The sequence below is a fragment of the Sciurus vulgaris genome (assembly GCF_902686455.1).
Source record: "Sciurus vulgaris genome assembly, chromosome: 10".
Taxonomy (NCBI): Eukaryota; Metazoa; Chordata; class Mammalia; order Rodentia; family Sciuridae; genus Sciurus; species Sciurus vulgaris.
In genome coordinates this window covers 66,572,191-66,596,498 of record NC_136470.1, presented here as the reverse complement: position 1 = coordinate 66,596,498, position 24,308 = coordinate 66,572,191, and the positions used below count along the sequence as shown (strand labels likewise).

At 34.8% G+C, this 24,308-nt stretch overlaps 1 protein-coding gene across 1 annotated transcript in view; it reads left to right on the top strand.

Moving 5' to 3' along the window:
- Positions 1-19,284, top strand: part of LOC306637639 (limbic system-associated membrane protein-like) — a gene marked incomplete at its 3' end in the record, with an annotated part of 331,295 nt that extends 312,011 nt beyond the window's left edge. The window contains exon 2 of the mRNA XM_079100426.1: positions 19,002-19,284. Within this exon, the coding sequence (XP_078956552.1) occupies positions 19,002-19,284 (283 nt within the window). The remainder of the gene's footprint in view (positions 1-19,001) is intronic.
- Positions 19,285-24,308: the final 5,024 nt, after the last annotated feature.

The window sequence follows — 24,308 nt, the reverse complement described above, 5'->3', positions numbered from 1 at the left end:
ATGTATTGTGTAGCTAAGATTTGAATTTCCTTAATCTATTCGTGGCCATTACACTATACCAGCTTCTGAATCTTTCCATACAGTGGCAAATGTATCTTGGGAACATAGCCAAGCATTAGTTAGGAACAGCCTAGGAATCCCTTGTGAATCCTGAGAATGGTAATGAGGGAAAGTCATTGCTAGCTTAGGGAAACAACCCAGCTAATTTAATTTTCCTGAGCACAGGGAGCGGGCATCAAAGTCTAGGCTCAACAATAGCTTACTACAGAGGCATTAACTTGGGTTGTCCCAAATTTCTCTTTTTCGAGAGAATGTCTTTAAGTAAGTAAGCAGGAAATTATAATATTCTATGATTAACATGCCTTAAATACAATAATTTACAAGCCGAGTTCAAAAGCCTAAGAGTTGAAATGTCAATTTGCTTCCAAGAAATGTATGTATGACTATGAGAAGGAGTTAAAGGCTAAATTGCCAGAGATAAACATTATTAATATTATGATTGGTTTTATTTATAAATCCTTTTCTGTCCTTTCTAAATTTTTGATGCAGAGCAGATGTTATTTTATGGCCATAAAACATACAATGGAAATATCCCTGCATCTCTAGACTTCTCTACACTACATCATTTACTGATCCTTCACGTTTGATGTTCTACAGAGGGTGGGAGGAAGGGTGCAGCTTGAGATGAAGTTGGGCAGGAGAAGGGCATCAATGACAGCATCTGAAGACACACATTATTATTTCTTTCAGCTTCTAAGTCATTCTAATTTCTAGACATTTTGTTAGTTTTCTTATTATAGTAATTTGGAAGCTCATTGTCCATCTCCATATAGTTCCTTTGCGTTCTGGGAAAGGGATTTACCATGTGGTTGGCTTAGACCATGCAGCTAAGCTGAATTTTGTTCTTCTCTTGCATCTTGCTCTCCCTCATACATATATGTCCTTTTGGTAGGGCATAACTGCATGCTCTCCACCATTAAAATAGTAGATGGTTTTGATCAGTTGTGGTCCCATGATCCACATCTCTAATGGGAATCCTTGTATTAATCTTGAATACTCAATTTAAAAGCACTTTTAGAATTCCAATTTCTCTGCCATAGCTATTCCACAATCCAAGTTAGAATGAAACTCTCTGTTTTATTATTCGGCTAGGAAGTCTTATCTCAGGAAGAAAAACAGGTTTCATCAAAAGCCCATGGCATGTGTCCAGGTAAATCCCACTGAGTAATTATAGTTCACATGCTGGAGAAAGAGCCGGCCATGTTATCAAATCCCTTCTATTTATCTCCCTACTTCACCTCTAAAGATTCAGCACCAACTTGCAGAAGCAGAGTGATTTTCACATGCTACCAACTTGTTGCTGGAGTCCTCTTGATTTTGTGCCAACATTCATTACAGGTACCACCTTAACCTTGCTGAAAGCACATTCTAAAGCAGCCAACCAATATATCTCATTCATTAGAAACCTCTTATCAGGAGAGTACTGAAAAGGGAGTGTCATTAGCCAAATTAATTGATAAATTAGCAGAATTAATGAAACAGAAAAGAAACAGTCTTCAAATGTGGGCAGTATGTTCTAAACATTTTTTTCAATAATATGGGCAAAAAATGAGTGCTAAAAGGGAAAGACAGAAGGAAGGAAAGGAAAACAATTGCTAAAATTATAATCAATTCTGCTTTTTCAAAATCTACTTTTGCATAGATGTTATAGGTCCAAGTTCTAAAATAGGGACATTTTGAAATCAACATTTATTGAATCTCTAGTAGACCTTTGGGACATTCTTACTGCATTGATGAAAATGAAGGACTAGCTTCTACCTTAGTGAAAATTCATGAACCCACAAGTATTAGGAAGTACCTTCTGTTAGGCCCCAATATGAAAGAATAAAACTTCTAATTGATCAAAGAAAGGCATTTACTAACTGTGCTAACATTTCTCAATGACAGTACCTGCTCAGCTCTACAGCACTCTAGATCTAGCTGTCCCACACTTGACCCCAGAACTGTTCCTACTGATAGGAACTGTGCGTGGTGCTCGCTGACTGCATGAGAAACTGCGAGGTCTTTGTGGCAGTTAGTTCATTCACATCATGTTTCTGCTCGTCTATACCAGTCTCAAAGGATTGGCTGGCAATACTTGTCCCTTTATCCTGGACTGTACATCGCTAGCTGTGCCACAACTTATTTTTCTAGTCAAACTGAAAAATATCTCTCCCCAAACCAAGAGCTCCATAAATACCTCCATCTTGCCTTTTATCCTGCACTCCAAACTTTCAAAGGACTTTAGGGGACAGTTGGTTCTTCTAGACTAGTGTAGCTGAGGGCCAAGCACATTTGCTGCCCTATCTATAATAGGCGTATATTTTAAAAGTACCTGTATGTCCAGGTAATAGTTATCTTTGAATGTTATATTACTGTTATAAGTATGTTTTATGAGGATGGCAAGTAAAAGTGCATTTGATAAATTAAGGAGGATTTTGGCTTAATATATGTCCATCTTAGCTTTATATCACACCAAGCAGGAATGGTGTACAGTTATGATATCTTTTGGGAAGATGTTATCATAGTCATATACCAGCATATACCTCCTAAAGAGGAAGAGTGAACAGGTTTAGAATTGTGGAATAGTGCAAAAGAGTTAGTTCTATTTCCAAATTTGGAGAAATATAGAGAATTTTACTTCAATGTGGTTTGGAAACACACTATAATAAATGCATTGTTATCTATAATATCTCTGTCATGGGCAACCTCGGTATCTGACTTTCTCTATTATTTACAAATGGGTTTTGGGGGAAAATAATATGATAGAAGGGCTAATATTTGATGTGAAATTGTCTATCTCCCCTACTCTTCTTTGCACCATAATAGATTTCCTATCACCTCACCCCACCATCATGGGCAAAGACTAGGTGAACTGCAGGGAGGAACATAAAATGCAAGATTGCTTTGCTTTTGTTTTTGGCTTGTTGAGCTTTATTTTAACATTGCCCTAGGCAGATTTGCATCTAACAACATTAGCCTACCAGAAACATACTTTACTACACAATGGAGACTTTTTCTTCACTTACATGTTGCTTGAGGCTAATAGAATGAGCTGTTTTGCACTGAATATGTATCTTTTGATCTTGCTTTATGTTCCTCTTGCTATTTTGTTGCTAAGGGCTGCTAATTAGGAGAAATCCATAAGTGAAAACTGCCAAAAGGTCTTGGAATATGGAGATTGGACTCTTGGTCAGTGCTCACACTGAGTTCTATAGACAACAGAAGTCCTGTATAACACCCAGTTATTCTGAAAGAAATCAGCTTGGACTCATGGATAGGAAGTCTTGTACTTAGTGAACAATATATTCTTTCACTTCTTGTTCTTGGATTCTGACCTCTCAGGGCAGATTCCCTAAATTTCCATTTTGTTATTCTCAGTCACCAGCCTTGGTGAATCAAATGATATAAAGAGGTAGGGTGACACATCAAAAATGGCGTTTTTGAAACTACCTTCATTATTAGAGAATGTTTTATTGAATATCTGAAAGATTTTTGTGCATTCAAATCACTACTGCACTGATATACATAAAACAGGGAAGTTAGGAACTCTGATTTCCTTAATTTTATAGTCTACAAGAAATTTAATTTTCGTGTGAAAAATCATGTGACACGGCACATGGTTTTCCAGACAGGTGACTGTTCATAAAGGTTAAGGATCCTCACATTGTATAAGAATAAAAAGGGAAAGTTACCTGAATAAGCCACTTGTTTACATTGATTTGATTCCTGAAAGCAAAGAATATTTCAAAAAAAGAGACAGAGTGAGAGGAAGTGATACAGAAAATATTAACAAAATACATGACAGTTTCTAGAGACATATGAATTACGTAAACTTAATGAGGAGGACATACACAACTTAAATCAATCAATTTCAAGCAATGAAATAGAAGAGGTCATCAAAAGCCTACCAACAAAGAAAAGTCCGGGACCAGATGGGTTCTCAGCCGAGTTCTACAAAACCTTTAAAGAAGAGCTCATTCCAATACTCCTCAAAGTGTTCCATGAAATAGAAGAGGAAGGAACCCTCCCAAACTCATTCTATGAAGCCAATATCACCCTGATACCTAAACCAGACAGAGACACATCGAGGAAAGAAAATTTCAGACCAATATCCTTAATGAACATTGACGCAAAAATTCTCAACAAAATTTTAGCAAATCGCATACAAAAATATATTAAAAAGATAGTGCATCACGATCAAGTGGGTTTTATCCCAGGGATGCAAGGTTGATTCAACATCTGGAAATCAATAAATGTCATTCACCATATCAACAGACTAAAAGTTAAGAATCACATGATTATTTCAATAGATGCAGAAAAAGCATTCAATCAAATACAGCATCCCTTCATGCTCAAAACACTAGAAAAAACTAGGGTAGTGGGAACATTCCTTAACATTGTAAAGGCCATCTACGCTAAGCCCATGGCCAATATCATTCTAAATGGTGAAAAACTGAAAGCATTCCCCCTAAAAACTGGAACAAGGCAGGGATGCCCTCTTTCACCACTTCTATTCAACATCATCCTTGAAACTCTAGCCAGAGCAATTAGACAAACCAAAGAAATTAAAGGGATACGAATTGGAAAAGAAGAACTCAAACTATCCCTGTTCACTGATGACATGATTATATATTTAGAGAAACCTGGAAATTCCACCAGAAAACTCTTAGAACTCATAAGTGAATTCAGTAAAGTAGCAGGTTCAAGATCAATGCTCATAAATCCAACGCATTTTTATACATAAGTGATGAATCTTCAGAAAGAGAAGTTAGGAAAACTACCCCATTCACAATAGCATCGAAAAAAATAAAACACCTAGGAATCAATCAAACAAAAGAGGTGAAAGACCTCTACAAGGAGAACTACAAAACACTAAAGAAAGAGATTAAAGAAAACCTTAGAAGATGGAAAGATCTCCCATGTTCTTGGATAGGCAGAATTAATATTGTCAAAATGGCCATACTACCTAAAGTGCTATACAGATTCAATGCAATTCCAATTAAAATCCCAATGATGTACCTTACAGAAATAGAGCAAGCAATTATGCAATTCATCTGGAAGAATAAGAAACCCAGAATAGCTAAAGCAATCCTCAGTAGAAAGAGCGAAGCAGGGGGTATCGCAATACCAGATCTTCAACTGTACTACAAAGCAATAGTAACAAAAACGGCATGGTATTGGTACCAAAATAGACAGGTAGATCAATGGTACAGAATAGAGGACACGGACACAAACCCAAATAAATACAATTTTCTCATACTAGACAAAGGTTCCAAAATTATGCAATGGAGAAAAGATAGCCTCTTCAACAAATGGTGCTGGGAAAACTGGAAAACCATATACAACAGAATGAAATTAAAACCCTATCTCTCACCCTGCACAAAACTCAACTCACAATGGATCAAGGACCTCGGAATCAGACCAGAGACCCTGCACCTTACAGTAGAAAAAGTAGGTCCAAACCTTCAACTTGTTAGCTTAGGATCAGACTTCATTAACAGGACTCCCATAGCACAAGAAATGAAAGCAAGAATCAATCACTGGGATAGATTCAAACTAAAAAGCTTTCTCTCAGCAAAGGAAACTAGTAATGTGAAGTAATGTGAAGAGAGAGCCTACAGAGTGAGAGAATATCTTTGCCACTCATACTTCAGATAGAGCGCTAATTTCCAGAATCTATAAAGAACTCAAAAAACTATACACCAAGAATACAAATAACCCAGTCAACAAATGGGCTAAGGAAATGAACAGACACTTCACAGAAGAAGATCTATAAGCAATCAACAGATACATGAAAACATGTTCAACATCTCTAGTAATAAGAGAAATGCAAAGCAAAACTACACTAAGATTCCATCTCACCCCAATTATAATGACGATTATCAAGAACAGAAGCAACAATAGGTGTTGGCGAGGATGTGGGGACAAAGGTACACTCATACATTGCTGGTGGGGTTGCAAATTAGTGCAGCCACTCTGGAAAGCAGTATGGAGATACCTCAGAAAGCTTGGAATGGAACCACCATTTGACCCAGCTATTCCACTCCTTGGCCTATACCCAAAGGACTTAAAATCAACATACTACAGAGATACAGCCACATCAATATTCATAGCTGCTCAGTTCACCATAGCCAGATTGTGGAACCAACCTAGATGCCCTTCAGTTGATGAATGGATAAAGAAACTGTGGCATATATATATATATACAATGGAATATTACTCTGCCATGAAGAATGATAAAATTATGGCATTTTCAGGCAAATGGATGAAGTTGGAGAATATCATGCTAAGTGAGATAAGCCAATCTCAAAAAACTAAAGGACGAATGATCTCGCTGATAAGCGGATGAGGACATGTAATGTGGGGTAGGAGGGGTTAGAGTTAGGGTTAGGGTTAGGTTTAGGGTTAGGGATAAGGAGGGTGGTAAGAATGGAGGAAGGAAGGACTGTATAGAGGGAAAAGAGGGGTGGGAGGGGTTGGGGGAAGGGAAAAAAATAACAGAATGAATCAAACAACATTGCCCTATGTAAATTTATGATTACACAAATGGTTTTCCTTGACTCCATGTACAAATAGAGAAACAACATGTATCCCACTTGTTTAAATAATAATAAATAAATAAATAAATAAATAAATAAATAAATAAAATAAATTTAAAAAATAAAAAAAGGAGTGTATTCTCCTTAGGAAAATATTGCATTTGAGGTTAATCATGTATTAAGCACTGGTTAGCTCCATCAGATAGACACACAAAATTACTCTTATTCTGAATTTTGGGAAGTTTTATTCAATCCTCATTGCTGATTAGACACTGACATCGAGAATGGTGAGCTTGTATAATAATAATAATAATAATAATAATAATAAGTTTTAAAATATAGGACAAAATTTACCAATAAAAAGTAAAACAGTTTTCTCTAAATAACTACAGTGCCTCCTATCGACTGGGAGTGTCTAGAATGCCTAAATTCCAGTTGACTCCCAGACAACAGAAGATCGGTGGAGAAAATTCCACTTGATATACCTCTTTATTACATTCTTTGGTTTTCTTCTTGATTATATTATTATCTTGAAGGAAAAAATAATTGCTAATTTCACAGTGAAATGAAATAAAGAAAAAAAATTTAAGTGCTCTGTAAGACCAAATTAATCTATTTCACTAGAGATGAGCAGTGAGAAAATTGATTATAACTTAATCTCAAACCCTCTGTAAATTCAGAGTAGGTTGTATTGTAAAAGTGGTTAGTCTTCAGTGTGACTGAGTATGGATTAAAAAGTGTTCATTTGGATCCTTAAATATAAATCACTAGGACAAGGGACACCAACAAGGTAATAGCATAAAATCCCTAGTGAAGTCAGTCAAACTCATGGAGGGTCACTGGTGTATTTGAAACAATTTATTTTTCATTCTATAGAACGTTTTCAGAAATGTTTGAGTCATACACTTTCCACTGCACATTTTTAAAATTTATTTCTACACATCTATTACATCATAGATGTTATATAAAAGATGTCATCATTTTTTTTCAGGCAAGGAGAACTTTTATAAAATGATAGCATTGAATAAAAGGAAATGAGATGCCTGTTTTTGGATAAGGGGGAAAAAATCTCATCTGGTCACAATATCTCACAATATCACCACTTTCAGGATCCCTTGGAATAGTAAATTTTTTCAACCTTCAGAGTTTTATTAGGAAGGGAACATCCCTAAGAATGTGAACGAAGAGGTAGAAGATTCTTGGTACATTTATTCATCCATTGAATAATTTTTGAGGGACTTTTGACATCAGATTTTTTTTTCAGGTGATAGAGATGCTAAAGATGGAGAAGACAAGGTCTTTGCTCACTCCAAAAATAGCAATGAAAGGCAGAAAAAAACAAAGAATTAAAATGCTAGCATAAGCTGAAAACAACTAGGGAACTTGAAGAATGCGTCACAAGAGAAGACACTTCTGAGGTGGATTTTGTACTGTAAGCAGGAACTTGTCAACAGATGCAAAAGACGTTTTAGAGGAAAGAAAATAACAAAGCCAGAAATAGTGAGATTGGGACCTCAACATAGCTTAAAGTAGAGAATATAAGGTCAAGAGATGAGGCTGGAAAAGTAGGTTGAGCTGATGTATGTTTTGCAGATCTTTTGGAACTTTAGTACGTAAAAAGACTAAGACCATTTAAACAAGAAGATTGTGTGATTTAACTTCATGTATGTTCTGTTCAATATAAAAGATGGATGAAGTGGCTGTGTGTGGGAGAACAAAAATGCTGCAGGACAGAACACCAGTTGGAAAGTCACGCAGTGATACTAGTAACAGATGACAAGGCACTGATCCATAGTTGTAGAACTAATGATGGATTGGAGAGATCAATCTTAGGAACAAAAATGTAAAATAATATTTGATTACATAAGTGACATGAAGGACAAGGAAACAAGAATAACTCCATGGTTACTAAATTAGGTTCACAGGTGAATTATAATTCCATTAACTAAAATGTGTGAATTTATTAGAGGAAAAAACATGAAAGATGGTAAGTTTCAGCTCAGAATGTGTTGAATTTGAGCTGCCTTCAGAGACTTACATGAAACAGGTGAATATGTTATATTTAGATTTAGTCAGATGAAGTGTAATTAAAGGCCCAATACTAAAGATATAATAGAATACTCTATAAGGTCAGGAAGAAAGAAAAGTATAATCCTTCAGGACAACAATTTATAAAAGGTGAGAACGGAAAGAGGTGAACATTATGGAAATTGAGACGTGATGGAAGTTAGGAGGAGAGACAAGAAAATGTCTGGTGAATGATACACAAAGCTTTGAAGAGAATAGTAGCAATACTTAACGTAAGCCCATTGGATTTGGCAATTAGTGAATAACCAAAGTACTTCTAATAGTGGTCCTGACAAATCATGCAAATGTGACGTCCATGCAGGGAAATGGACATTATTAATTAGGCAGTATAAATCATGCTGCTAGACAGATCAGATTCCTAAAGCATATATTGAGATTTCAGTAGAGTTCCTGTTGCTATATCAAGAGGTCTTGACTATAAATGCTGATGATTAATCCAGAAGAAATGGAGGAACAATTCAAAACAAAACCTTACTAATTTCCACTTAGATTCAGCTACTTCTCTCATCCTTCCTGTCTTTTAATTTACCTACCATCTTTCAGGAATCACTGTGAGGGAAGATGCCTCTGTATAATACATTTTCAAAGCTAGATGGGCCTAGAGCCAGAGAGTCATAGGTGAAATCTGAATCCCCTTAGGGTGAAAAGGATTTTAAGTCATAGGGTATCTCTTAGGACTCATACCTTGAACACTACTGTGAACATCCACAGCTCTCTTGAAGTCACACTGGCTATGAAATTTCAGTTAACTTATATGGTAGATGTAGCATTACCAGAAGCAATGGTCTTTGACTTCCTCTCTCATTCTTTCAAATCTACATACCAACTACCTCCCTTCCCCTCCATTATGCTATGGGGTCAATGCTTTATGTAGGCTGTGAATTGTAGGCACTTATATCATTCTATAGTCTGAGTAGATTGAAGTCATTACAAGAGCTCTCCTAGATGGGTTTCATTCAAACTCTCCAGCTCTTGCTTTTATTCCAATTCTTTCAGTAACTTCTAAAGCTATTCTTGATCATCTGGCTCCAATTCCCATTCATGACCTGATTGTTGATCTGCTCAAGTTTTCAGAAAAAAAGGTTTAGATTGGGGTGGGGGAATATAATGGGAAGAGAAAAGAAAAAAAAAAAAAAAAAAACACTAAAATAGGTTGTCACACAAGGGTGAAGGCCTTCTCAGATCGTTGTCCTTTGAAAGACAATGCCCTGGAAAAAAAAAAAAAAAGTAATTTTGAAGACAGAAAATGAAGAAGGTGAGGTGAAGTAGAAAGTGGGTGATAGAAAATCAAACATGGAAGTAAGAAAAATCCTTATAATTCTCCATGTGAGCTGTGTCCTTGTGATTTATATGCAATCATCCGTGATCTATCAGCTACTTGTCATCTGGGGGAGGGGACCACTGTATTTCCTTCACCTATGATGGATCTGTTTGATAATATCTCCTTCAATTTGCAGTTTCTGGAGTCCCCTATTTCACACCTGTATTCACAAAATGCATGTTAAAAAGTGAATACTTTTTTGCTCTTTATATTTATCTGCCTTTAACTTTATCTCTTTTACCTGTATTCTACCAGTGAAGGTAAACTAAACATCAGAGCCCCTTTCTAATGATAGTTTTGATGGGCAAGGTCATTACTCATTTATTTTTTTACATACATACTTTCTATATGTTGACTGCGTAATAGTATGCATGCTGTATCTATGAGTTGTCATGTCTTAGCACAATTTGATCTGAATTATATCTAAGTGCATGTAATGCAATGATGAGTCATATTACAATGTGGTTCTGCTCCAATGATACCATTTTCATAATGTGTGTATGATAAGACTATAAAGTAAGGGGCTAGGTTTTCAAGTGAGACTTATGGAAAACAGTCTTCTAACTTTATAGCCATGCTTTGTACATCAAAATGCTCATCCTAAGTGCTTTATAATTTATTGTACACTCTTTTATTTCTCCTTACTGCTGGAATGAGATAAAGAATAAACCCTACATGGTACAGACCACATATTTTCCCTTCTGGAATTTAGCATACTTTTGATATTTACTTTGTAATGACTCAAAAGGTAACAGAGTTTTCTTCAAATAGCTGTGGAATTGTTTTTAATTGCATAGTGAGTATTTAAACTACATATCAGAGCCAGGATCCCAAGACTAATTTTACTCTTTCAAAGATACAACTCACGGCTGCATTTTTTTTCCCCTTCTAAATAAAGGGATTTTTCAGAGAATGGAGACTCATAGGGAGAATCAAAACAAAAGGAGTTTTAAAATTACTGCTCATCTTCTCTCAACCGTATGGGGTGGAAAGAGGAGAATCTTTAGTTCATTGGAGAGGAAAGGTTTGGGGATTATTCCTACTTCACTGAGAGTATAATTACCACTCCTGAGAAGGCATAGATAGGCCTGTTCTTGCAACCTGAGGGTTCACAAAACATACAAAGCATAAAGTATGTCTTCTCCAATCCAGGAGGAACCACAATTCTGCCAGCAGATCTCTGCAGATCACAAAGCACCATATAGACCGGCTGTTGTCCTCCATTGAGACTGTCCTTGAGAGACAGCCATATGTGGGCTCTGCCTTTTATGAAACAAACTGGATCTGATGAAAGTTATGAAGCATCTAAAACCTGAGCTGTCTATGCACAAGTATCCCAATGCCCCTTTTAAGATGTTCTAGAGATGGAATTAGAGCCTTAGTTTATACTGCTGTACTATAACCAGGCTGCACCATACCAGCTTCAAGTTAAATTTTATGGGCTAAATGGGATCCATTGGTGATAGGAAGGGACCAAGGAAGAATCAGATATAAGAACATGCAGAACCCTAAAATATTTCCCTAGAGATGTCTATTAATAAGCAAGGGTTGAATTTAACCATAGTATCTTGAGGTTGCTAAATTTAACAAAAATTGAAGTTTCTACAGAATGAATGTCCAAGTTTTGGAGTAAGGAGCAACATGGGGGGAAAATTTGTTAGCTTCTTCCAAAACTCACTTGGTACTACAAATATACTAACCTATTCAATAATCATAACTATCTAAGAAAATAGTTGCTATTTCCATGTTGCAGAGGAGAAACACTGAATCTCTTCAACAATATCAGACATCCTCAGACCAGGTTCTGCTCTGTATATTTAAAATTAACCCACACATCATATAATCCCTTAACTCTCCAAGTCACAGTTGTTTTAAGTGTCAAAATAAAAATTCCTGCCTTATTCTTTTACAGTCTTATAATATCACAATGTGATATTTCTGAGCTTTTCATGATAATAAAACATGAGGTGAACATTAGATATCATTGTTTTAGGCATATCTCAGAGGATTTGCAGGTTTAATTCTAGCACACCACAATAAAGCAAGTGTCATGAATTTTTGGGTTTCCTAATTTATACAAGTTATTTTTACACTATACTAATAGTCCATTAAGTGTGTAATAGCATTATGCCTAAAAAAAGTACATATCTTAATTTTAAAATACTTTATTCCTGAAACTATAAAAGTAAAGCTGGAAGCAATGGAGCCAGCAAGTTGAAATTGCCGATTGCAGCAAAGACCAGTAGGGGTTCCTGAGGGTCAGCGGTGAATCCCCAAGGTTTTTTTTTTTTTTTTATTTCATACTAAATCTAATCTTAGAACATGGTAATGAAGCAGAGATGATCCAGAATGATTGATAATTCAAAATTCCTTAAATTCAGTATTTAACTAACTTGGTATTTTTAAAATGTGTTTGCATAGTTCTTGGAATTCATTATACTTAAAATAATGTTGCAAAGCCAGACAAAGGACTCCTAACTCAGAATCTGAGACTGGGATATTTTCATGATGGTTTATGCCATCCTCTGCTTAGAAATTTCCCTGATTCCACACTTTAATGCTGGTAATATATAGCATCACTTCTCAGACCAATTATCTTTCCTTCTAGAATGAAATGATTCTATGATAGTTTTGCTGATTCACTAAGGGTTTTATTTGTAGGACTGAAGTTTCAAAGCAAATGGTATAAAAATAAAGGGCCAACACATTCTTGAAGATTTCCTTCCCATCTACATCTTGAATCTTCCATATTTTACAAAAGAGGGAGATTTGCAAATGTGGAAAAATAATAAAGCTTAATTTTTAAGAAGTTTTCCTAGGAAGATAAAAGTTAATAATTTCTAAAAAATCAAAATTTTCCACAACTGAATCGATTTTCCCTTACCTATCCTGGGTGTTACTGATCCATTTTTATAAAGGGAGTAAAATAAAATACTAAGGTTAAGTGATTTGTCAGGCACTAAATTAGGAACCAAGCAAGTTATAACTTCTCTTTTACCATCAACACTGTACAAGATTATAGTGTAATACAATTGTGATGCTAAAATTAAATAGCAGAAAGGGCTTGATTCCTTAAATACTGACTTAATACATTTTTAGTTTTAATTGACACATAACTGCATATATTTATGAAGTACAGTGAGATTTCAATACATATATACAATACATAATGACCAAATCAGGGTAACTGGCCTATTACCTTAACCATACATAATTGTGTGTGTGTGTATGTGTGTGTGTGTGTGTGTGTGTGTGTGAAACATTTAAAATCATTTTAGCAATTTTTACATATTCAAATAAAATACAAACTTAGAATCAAAGCATCCCTAGGCCTTAGTGCCTCTGTCCTGAACCTGACTTACAGTTCAGAGACTCTGCTGGAGTCAGTCAAAGGTCTCATACAGAAAGAAGCATATTCTTATGAAAAAATGCCTTTGCATAATAGATGTTTGTCCTGTGACTCTGGATATTTAAACCAAGAGATCAAAATCCACCTCAGTTTTTCAACCTTGACACTGTCAAAATTTTGGGTAGAATATATCTTTTATTTTCTCCACAATAAAGACATGGTGAGATATTTGGCAACATCCCTGGCCTCCACCCACTAGAGACCAGTAGCAAGATCTCCCTCCTCAGTTGTGACTAACAACAAATGCCTCCAGAACTTGCTTATGTCAGTGGGGGCATGAACTATTCCATTTGGGATCTCTTACCTAACCATCCTTTCTTAATTTAAGAAACAAATAAATCTCTTCTACTCATCCAGTTACAATGCACCCAGATCCTATAATTTGAAAGAAGGAATATAGCTAACTAGTGAGAGATTAAATCAAATGTATTTATTTTTTATCAATCAATAGACATCAGATTATACTCTTGAGAAATACAGAAAAGTTGTATAAAGCTAAGTTTGGATAAATACTAATGCTAAGTTAGTATGTCTTTAGCCAATAATGCTAGTTAAATGTGAAGAGGTGTCTAGTAGCAATTGAACAGGCTTAATATCTAGTTGATGTGTATCACTTTCCTTGTGGACCCTGAAGGTAAATAGGTTATTAAGTAATCTATTAGTACAAAACTGAATTTAACATTTTTTTCCTCCAATTATATTCATCATTTTAGAGGTATAATCCCCAGTTTTTTGAAGTGTGAGTGGAATTGTCAATGTACCTGTTCATACAAGTCTGCATAATATACTTGGTATAAAATCTTTGCAGAGATCCAATGCTCAAGATTTTTATGAGTGCATTGATTTTTCATGACACTTTTATGGATTCAGATATACTGAATGGAGAAGTTAAAAATTTGTCTGCTTACTTTTCCTGTTATTTTTAAAGCTGATTAAAAAAAAAAAAACAGTTTTATATAGTTAAGGTAGGTAACCCACCTAATATTTGAGGGTTAATGGTTAAACTGGCCAAACTTCTGCACTCTTATTTAGTGCTTTATACTTCTTTCTTTGTTTTCTTACATTCCAGAAATAATCTTTCTTTGTAGTGACAAGGAGCACATTTATTCCTTCTTCATTTTTACTTCAATACTACAATTCATAATTCTCCTAAAATTTTCTTTGTATCAGATCATTTTAATTATTTCTTAAGAAATGTTAAAATGTTGTCAAATTATTCTTTACCTATTAGATAATTGAGTAATATCTGATAGATGACCTAATAGCAATTTATTAAATTTGGTGTTGTTTTTCCACATTCTGCAAGTATCTATTGCATGGATAATGTTTAGACCACTAATCAGTTTGGACTGGATAGGTACATTATAAGAGGATCACTGTCATTAATAAACTTATGAGTGAAGCTGAGTAGAAATAACCAATGTAATGCAGAGTATTATAAGGTAATGACAAGGAGCCAAGTGAAAGGGCATCCAAGACTTTCTGTAGAGGAGGCAGTCTGTATTATAACCCTGCAAACTTAGCTACCAGCAAGAAATTCCACCCAAAATGAAATAATAATCTCTAACTCTTTCTGTGTGGCACAAACACCCACTCTGTTCAGGGTGTAGTCCTTTCTAAATTTTAGAATAATTTACAAAATTGTGAGCTCCTTGAACAAACATTCTATTAAGTCATATAACATATAATGCAAACTTTTTTATTTTATATTATTATTATTGTAATTATTATTAGTAGTAGTACAAGTAGTACTGGGAATTGAACCCAGAAGTCCTTTAACACTGAGCCACATCCCTAGGACTTTTATTTTATTTTATTATTTTGAGACAGGATCTCACTAAGTTGCTTAGGGCCTTGCTAAGTTGCTGAAGCTGACCTTGAACTTGCAATCTTACTGTCTCAGCCTCCCGAACCACTTGGATTAGAGGCATGCACCACTGTACCTGGCTACACCAACAGCTTCTTTACCATTTTCCTGCTTTAGCCCAGACTGATTTGGGAGATAAAATTATTAGTTATACAATTCTGCACTGTCCAGTATTGGAACATCATTCCAGGTGGGTGATATTTTATTATTATCCTAGTACTATGGCATGGCCCTAGAGTCCTCATTTACTTTGCAGGCCTGCCTAACACAGGAGCAAACTCACCTCCTCAATGCAAGCCCATGATACTTTTTGTTAAGTCAGTGAATGCTGGGAGCCTGGGTCTGCATTTAGATCAGCCGTTCTTTTTTCCCTATAGCCTGGCAATCTGTGATTACCCTGTGTGACTGATTATTTTCACTTAAAAAACATAGGATACCCTACGAATTGAGACTACTACTTTGGCACTTACCATCTTTCTCTTATCGACTAAATACTTTCTATGGTTTAAAAAGTTTCCACCTTAAATCAAGATTTGAAAATGTAAAACTAATAATAGAATAGTTCTGAAATCACATTATTCTTTTGCTCATTTTTCAATAAGTTGTGGTCACATTATAGAGGGACTTATTTCTTGTTTGTAGGGTCAATACATTTACTTTGGAACTTTTGACCACATAAAAAAGAACCCTGAAAGACCTGGAGAAGTAATTTTTTAAACGTTATATTGTGCTCTGGTGCTTAGAGTTTAACTAAATACAAATCAATAAAATGTATATTCTAATATGCTTTCCATTTATTTGTAAGTAAAACATAAAATTAAAAATCAAATAAGGACAAGAATAAATGTACACTAAATCTTGGCTAAATAAAAGGAAAGGTAAAAATACATTGTATTTTAGATTGTCATGACAAAATTTCCACATAATCCATTGTTTCAGTAGATGCATTTTTATGGGTCTGGCAATTTGCTGAAATAGTCGATTACTTTCTTAGGTAAGATAGATCTGAACAGTCTCAGAGAATAATTTGGAATAATGATCTATGTAATTTTAACTTTTCCATGGATAAAAATTGCTAAAATGTCAAAGGAACCTAAAGTCCTGACTTTGAAACTCTATCTTGTGCTGATAAAGAAATTCACGTGATTTATTTGTGGATATTGTAGGGTAGGTTTTAAAATGGGGGTGTTGAATATAAGGAACCCTATATTCTGTATCTGTATGTGTGACTTTGTTAGTTTACATGACAGGCATTTACCTAGAGCCTATATTATTACAGATTTGTTTTTGCATATATTCATGAGAATAGCTTAAAAATCTATGTCTTGGTTTAATTTATAGACCATATTTGTGTTATATTAGTGTCAAATATATTATATATATATATATATATATATTTTTTAATGAGCATATCAAGGCCATATTCTGGGCTAAGAATAATCAGGGTACTTGTCTGTGATCCAGCAAGTCAGGTCATTGCTGTGTTGAGCTGTACAAGTGAGAAAGCACAAGGGAAACCTGCTAGGGGATTTAAAATACATTTGCACAGGTAAAGTTTTGTCCTCAATAGAAAAGAAAAACATCATAACTTTACATTCCAGACTTTCATTAATGGTATAGAAAACAGGAAGCAGTCTATTGATTAATTCATAAGTGCCTTTAAATTGAGAGGTGTTGGGAACACCACCGAGGACAAAGAAGTGATATCTCAAAAAATTAGAGCAAAAAGCTAAAATCAAGCCTGAAAAGAAGAAGCAAGCATCTATGAAGTGAAGTGAGCTTTCTTCTCCTCATAGGACCTCTAAATTCTCAAACACATGGAGTTGTTCACAATTATATTGCATGGCTGAGAAACATATTCTGGGAAGTAGGGATTCTAAATGATATTAAGTCTGTCTACGTTAATAAAACAAATAGGTAAAGCAGAGAAGGAAGATCTGTGTATCTTGACACATAAATTAAGTCAAATTCTCATTTGAAATAAAAAAGATTCACCTAAAAATAGTGGGAGAAAATGGTCTTCTATGATGGAATATTACTCAACTTTAAAGAAGAATGAAATTATGGCATTTTCTGGTAAGTGGACGAAGTTGGAGAATATCATGCTGAGCGAAATAAGCCAAAGGTTGAATGTTTTCTCTTATATGAGGATGCTAATTCACAATAAGAAGGGGAAGCACTACGGAGGAATACAGTCACTTTAGATTAGGTAGAGGGGAGTGAAGGGAGGGGAAAGGTTATGGGGACAGAAAATATAGTAGATTGAAACAGACATTACCTGATTTTCAAATATGACTGCATGACTGATGTGATCCTACAATATGTACAATCAGAAAAATGAAAAATTATACTCCACTTACATATGATTTATCAAAATTCATAAATGCATTCAACTGTCATGTATAACTAATTACAACAAATAAAAAATAATTTTAAAAGACTTAACAGTTTTCCTCCATACGTAGATACAAATTGGCCTCTAAGTCCCTCTGTGGTCAGCTTGTGGATTACGTACCAATTTCCTTTCTATGCATGGATAGGGAATCTCTATTCCTGGCTGATTTGACCTGAGGGAAATACCTGGATTTGATTCTGTTTAGGAAATACAGGGGAACATGGTGTTTTAATTGTTCTGCTGTCCTACTCCTGGCTCTTTCTGTCTATCCCTTTATACCCCAGAGTTTTGAGCAGCTGGTTCTGCAGCTGTGAACAGTGTCTGGAACCATCTTCCTGTGGGGCAGTCATAAATCTTGCCAAGGGATACAAAGAGAGACTTTTTCTTCTCTTTCTTCCTTTTATTTATTTATTGTGTATTTGATTTTTTTCATTGTCAGATTTTCTGCTGGAAAACTGAGAGAAAAAACTTCATTCACCATGAAGCATTTATTCCTGCTCTGCTAACCTATTCTTTGCCCCCTTCTTTGAAGTTTCAGAAAGGGATAATTTTAGTTTACTAAAAAAATCATTTAGACAAACATTTATCCTTCACCTTCTCTGGAATGACCTACAAAATTGTTTCTTCATCTCCTATGAAAAACTGCATTCATTCAATATGACCAGAAATGCTGGGAGCAAAGTACCTTGTCATTAGACAAACTGCTGCTCTCAGCAGCTGGAACTAGACTTGTGCCAGATGATGTTTGCTTTGATTTCCTTGATCCAACATGTATCCACTTATCCTTGGACTTGCTGACACACTTCTCAATCCTGGGAGTATGCACTTCAAACTACTAAGTGTCAGAAGTCAACTCTGAAATCCAGTCTTGTTCCTGCAGCAATGGAGCATATCTTGAACCTACTATCATGCAAGACTTTAAGAAACACTTAGGAAAGAATATAATACAAGATGGAGTAAAAGTGACATGGTATCAATTGTATAATTCTCAAAAATACTTCAGCAAATAGAGTTCTGTGTGAATGAATGACCTTTTCCTAAACAAGTTGAAGGTAATCCAGGAGGAAGTCAATACCCATTTAATGTTATTGGCCTGAATTACTAATACTCAGAATGTTTATTGCTGAACCAAATCTAATATAATGACATTCATCCACTGGATGATAATTAGATCTTAAAGGAAACAGTGAAGATACTAAGGACCCTAAGAAATGTCATGGCAATGATTCATTATGCATATAATTATTTTTCTTGATTGATCTTGTTGAGTCCAATCATGCAGAGAATGAAAGCAGATAAATTATGGTTAAGCCACTAACATTATTACTCTGCTCTGACAGATGTGTTGTAGAAGACAAGAATTCGAAGGTGGCCTGGTTGAACCGTTCTGGTATCATTTTTGCTGGACATGACAAGTGGTCTCTGGATCCCCGGGTTGAGCTGGAGAAACGCCACTCTCTGGAATACAGTCTCCGCATCCAGAAGGTGGATGTCTATGATGAGGGTTCCTACACATGCTCCGTTCAGACACAGCATGAGCCCAAGACCTCCCAAGTTTACTTGATTGTGCAAGGTAAGCAAAGGGTGGGATACAAGGATGGTAAGGAAGAGATGCAGTTCTAGAGTAATCATAATGTATAAAATATTTGAAAAATTCTTTCTAAAGAGGAAAAACTTTCAAATGCAGTATTGCACTTAAGTATCAGTTTTTCTTCTAGAAAATGGATTTTAAATGAGAGGGCTAAGGAGAATACAGAGAGTACCCTTGCCATTGTGAGCCAGTGCCTTTGACAAGATTTTCTCCTAGTTCAGAGTATAAAAACACACAGCAAAAGTCACAGGTATCAAAACCAGGTAAAGAATATACAGAATTCTTAGAACTACAGGAAGTTCACTTTACCACCCTACTAGGTACCCATGCTTCACCAAACTTAAGAAAGTTTGATTTTACATGCCCTCACCTTAAAGATTATCATTAATTATCTGTTTTTATGACAGCAAAAATCTTTTGGAACAATGAAAGTCCCAAGAGGCCTTGGTATCAGCTTTCCAGCTTTATGTGATTTCTATTTTCACTAAATAACAAATGACTTGTGAGCAAGTCCAGTGACAAGGAACTTCAAAGTCATTGGGGACAATTTGCTTTGACACTGGGATTTCCACAGGCACATCTGAGTCGTGGTTTTACAGAATGCAAACCCTAAATGGCAAACGCGTGCTCCTAAACTATAGCTCCCTTGAGTCCCTTTTCTCAAAATTGCAAAATGAAAACAAAGCTGATCAGCTGCAAAACTTTATTGCAAGTAAATTCAAACCACCAGCAGTTTCAATCCATCTATCAGGAAAGATCTAAACACTAACAAATATTAGGGCTGTGTTCATGTATTCTTGATTTACAATTTTATGTAAATTTAATGCAAATTAGGCATGGCCCTAGGGCTCCTGTCAGGATTCCAGTGCAGTCAGTGATGTGGCAAAGTTTGATTGTAGCTTCTATTAATGTGTTATGGAATGGATTATTGCTGTGTTTAAATTATTGCTCTTCCAGATCCTCTGATTAACGGATTGAAGCTAGAATAAAATACATCAGAGACTGGCTGATGCAACAGTGGTTTAGTCATGTGACCTCTATCTTGGTCCATTTTCAATGACTGACAACTTCATTTTATTCTTTATAAAAGCATTATCTAAAAAAAAAAAAAAAAAGGCATGTCTACTGGTTTGCAAAGTTCCATTCACAGTCGAAGCATAGTATACCTTCCTTGTACTTTAGTGAAGAGTACATGAGCTCTGTAATAACTACTTTACTTAAGGCTCTTCAGAACAGGTTTTATCTAATGACCTGTTAGTAATATTATCTTGTGATTTTTCTCACCTGTTAGTAATATTATCTTGTGATTTTTCTCCTTTGATATGTGATGTATTTCATTCATATATTTATTTATAATGTTTTATGCTTAAAAATCCTGCTTAATTATGAGACTTTTAAAATACAATTTTAGTATCTTTATAACTTTTATTGTCATTAGGAGGATCCTAGGGACCACAATAGATATTTTGTATTGTCCTATACTAAATAAAATTGAATAATCTTACTATTGTATTTCTTGATGAGGAGGAGATGAGAAAGAAATCATTAAGTTTAGATTCTTTGCCAAGGTCACACAGAGAATTCAAGGAGCAATTGAGAGATAAGCAGACCTGGAATCAAATCTGAAACACTTTCATTATGATTTTTTAAGAACTACTGTAAGAATTTTTATTTAAGTCTGAACTGACACCCACAGTTCCCTCTTTTATTTTATTATTTTCTTATCCATTTGTGTAATTTTAAGCTACAAACATGACCTTCACAAGAGGGTTAAACCGAACTCATATCTTATTGTACATATATTTATACCATGGCAGTGCTAGTGAAAATAAAGTTAGCATAATATTAAATGTTGGAGAAGAGCTACATATTATCAATTGTCTTACTTAATTTTTATATTACTATTAAGTAGATGTTAATACTTTTAAATGTGTATTAAAAGTTTATACATACAAAAAAAAGTTAAAGTTCAGAGACAAAAAAAACACACCCAAAGCACCTTCTTGGCTTAGGACAGAGTTGCAAACTCATTTCTATCTGATTCAAGATAACATATTTTTTTCTACTTTATCATATTGCTCTGAAAGAAGCAACAAGGAGAAAACCCTTTATTTATATGTGAAATGCAGACAGAATTGTCTCTTCCTGTAGCCTGAATCATTGAGAGGGACCTTTTAGACAATCGTGGAGATGTTGGCATGTGACCCCTAGTACTAGGTGTCTGCCACTTCCCTTTAGGATATTCAGTTTTGAGGTTGTCAGAGGATTCATTCATTTACATTATTTATTCCCCCTGATTCCTACACTGTCAATCATCTGTATGTGGTTTTTTCCACATCCAAGATTCTCCTTCTATGTATGAGTGACATCACTCTTGCTCAGACCCATAGCCCCTTCCTTCAGACTCTAAGAGCCTTCTGAATTTTTAATGTCCTTCCTTGATTACCCTCTGTTGTTCTCTCAATTCATGTAATTAGAAATTCAACAAATATTGTATTCTTTTTCTTTAATCAATGATGAGGATACAATTAACTTAAAGGAGCTCTGAGATACCACTACCAAACCATGACTCTGCAGTTAACACTGCTTGATTCAGATATTTTCCTTCATGTTACATCTGTAAAGTTGAAATAAAATGATTTAATTTCCTTAAAGCTCACTTTTGGCACATGTAAAGTAGAGATAAAAATTAAGAATTTTAAATCCTCCTAAACTTATCATAAGAATTAAGTAGGTGACCACTTAGCCTGATGTTTGGAGAGGATGTGTACTAACCGCATATATGGTGATGATGGTGATGATGCAGAACAAGACAGTACTGTTGCTGCTCCAGTATTTCTGTAAGGCTTACTCTTGTGCTGGGGTACACCCCAGAATCAAACAGCTGTTTTGAAATTCTTATGATTGGAGTGGGCTCAGGTCTGCTTCTTTGGCACTCTAGAAAGCTTTTTGGACCTGTATCACTTTAAAGTTCTTACCTATATTTATTAAAGATGTTGACACAAACATCTTTAATGTTTGTGTCAACAATAAAGTTCATATCAATAGCACTTAGAGTGTTTGTTCAATTTTAGATTGGCGAAACCTCCACAGGATCGCTGATTCACTAGATCGGGATAGTGTCTGAGAATATGCATTTATAACAAGTTCCCAGGTGACGCTGATACTGCTGATATAGGGACCACGAAAAATTTTGGGAACCACAGTACCAAAAGGTTTATATACTTTAAGAGCAAAAAAAAAAAAAAAAAAATTACATAGGGAAGTCATACTGCATAATTTTACTCATTATTAGATAGTAGTACAGCTCCAAATAGTCCTAAAATTAATCTTCTTAGACATGAGATGGAGAACAGATAGAATGATAAGTACCTTAAATTTCATGCCCCACTTTAGTCCCTCAAAGATGCCTACATAACTTATCCCCATGGAATGAAAATCTGCCTCTCCCTAAACTGTCCTTTTTCAGGTGTTGAAGCAGAAAACAAAATGATTGTGGCATATTGGTTCATGATGGTCACCACAGATGAAATATACTTTTTGAAATAAATATGCTGTGATTTTTCACTAGACTCTGTCTAAATAATAGCTATACACACCTTCCTCATAAGGTAAACTGATGAAAGTTTTGCATCAGCAAATACAAAAATTTATAGTGACCTTTGAGATACTTTCTAATTTCTTGATATTAGATATTACATCTGTGTAAGTCAAGGGTACCCAGACACAAACATGTATTTGAGATACTTAATAATGGAGAGACCCATATCTAAAGCCAGATTTTTTGTTTCCCATGCTAGCTACTTTACAGAGTCCAAGATCAAAGATTAAAAACATCACCCTTAACTTCATTAAAATAAACAGATGAATATTAATGCATCATTTCCATTAATAATTTATTTTTCTCCAAAAGTTACCCTCCTGTGATTTCACTATCTTTCTGATCATATTGATATGGAACCATGTGTTAAGGCAATGTTTCTCTAAATATGATCCTTGACAACTTGCAGCCAAGTCAACATTATAGTTGCTTGTACTTGTTAAAATGCAGATGTCTGAGAACTACATCCAGAACAACTGAATTAGAATCCTTGTGGATGGGGTCAAAATTGCAAATACATTGTGCTTTGCAGGTGATTCAGACACACAAAACAAAATCAAGAACTACTATTCTAGAGATCTAAACAATCAAAAAAAGATTGACTGCTGCCTGCCTGCTCATTTTCCCATATGACATCGCATCAAATTATATCTATAAGTTCTTACAGCAGGTACTAGAGGATTGCAATAATAGTATTTTAAAATAAAATAAAATAAACCAGTGAATTTATCAAAAAACAGTAATCAAAGAGGGAGGTGGGTATGAAAAATGGTGGAATGAGACAGACTTCATTATCCTTTGCACATGTCTGATGACATAAATGCTATGAATCTACATCATACACAACCATAGAAACGAAGTGATGTGCCCTACTTGTATACAATGAATCAAAATGCAGTTTGTAAAAATAAAAAAATTGAATAAAGTAAAATTTAAAAAAGAATAAAACAAAACTGTAATCAATCAGGGTGCTAGGGAATAGTGGCTCTAAAAATGAGTGTAACTGTTAAAAAAAACTTCCATGTATAATATGAATACCAAGAAAATTATAATATGAAGGTATATTTTAAGTGTGAACCTTATTTTTAAATACTCCATTCACCATACTAACTTTCATCTTACCTTGAATGTATATGCCTAGTACTATATAATTCATAGATTGATATCTATTATATATATATATTATATATATATATACACACACATACACACACACACACATACATAAACATAATATGGAAATGGTCATTTCTATGCTGAGTATTCAGCTTTATTTTTATGCCATTAAAGTTTATTAACTTGTTTTCAAAATGGTCTAATGTAGAAAAAACTAATATTGGAGTGTTTTTTTTTAACATGTTAGAGTTTAAAAATGTATTAAAAATAAATTTTTTTCTATTTTTTTTTATTGTAAACAAATGGGATACATGTTGTTTCTCTGTTTGTACATGGCGT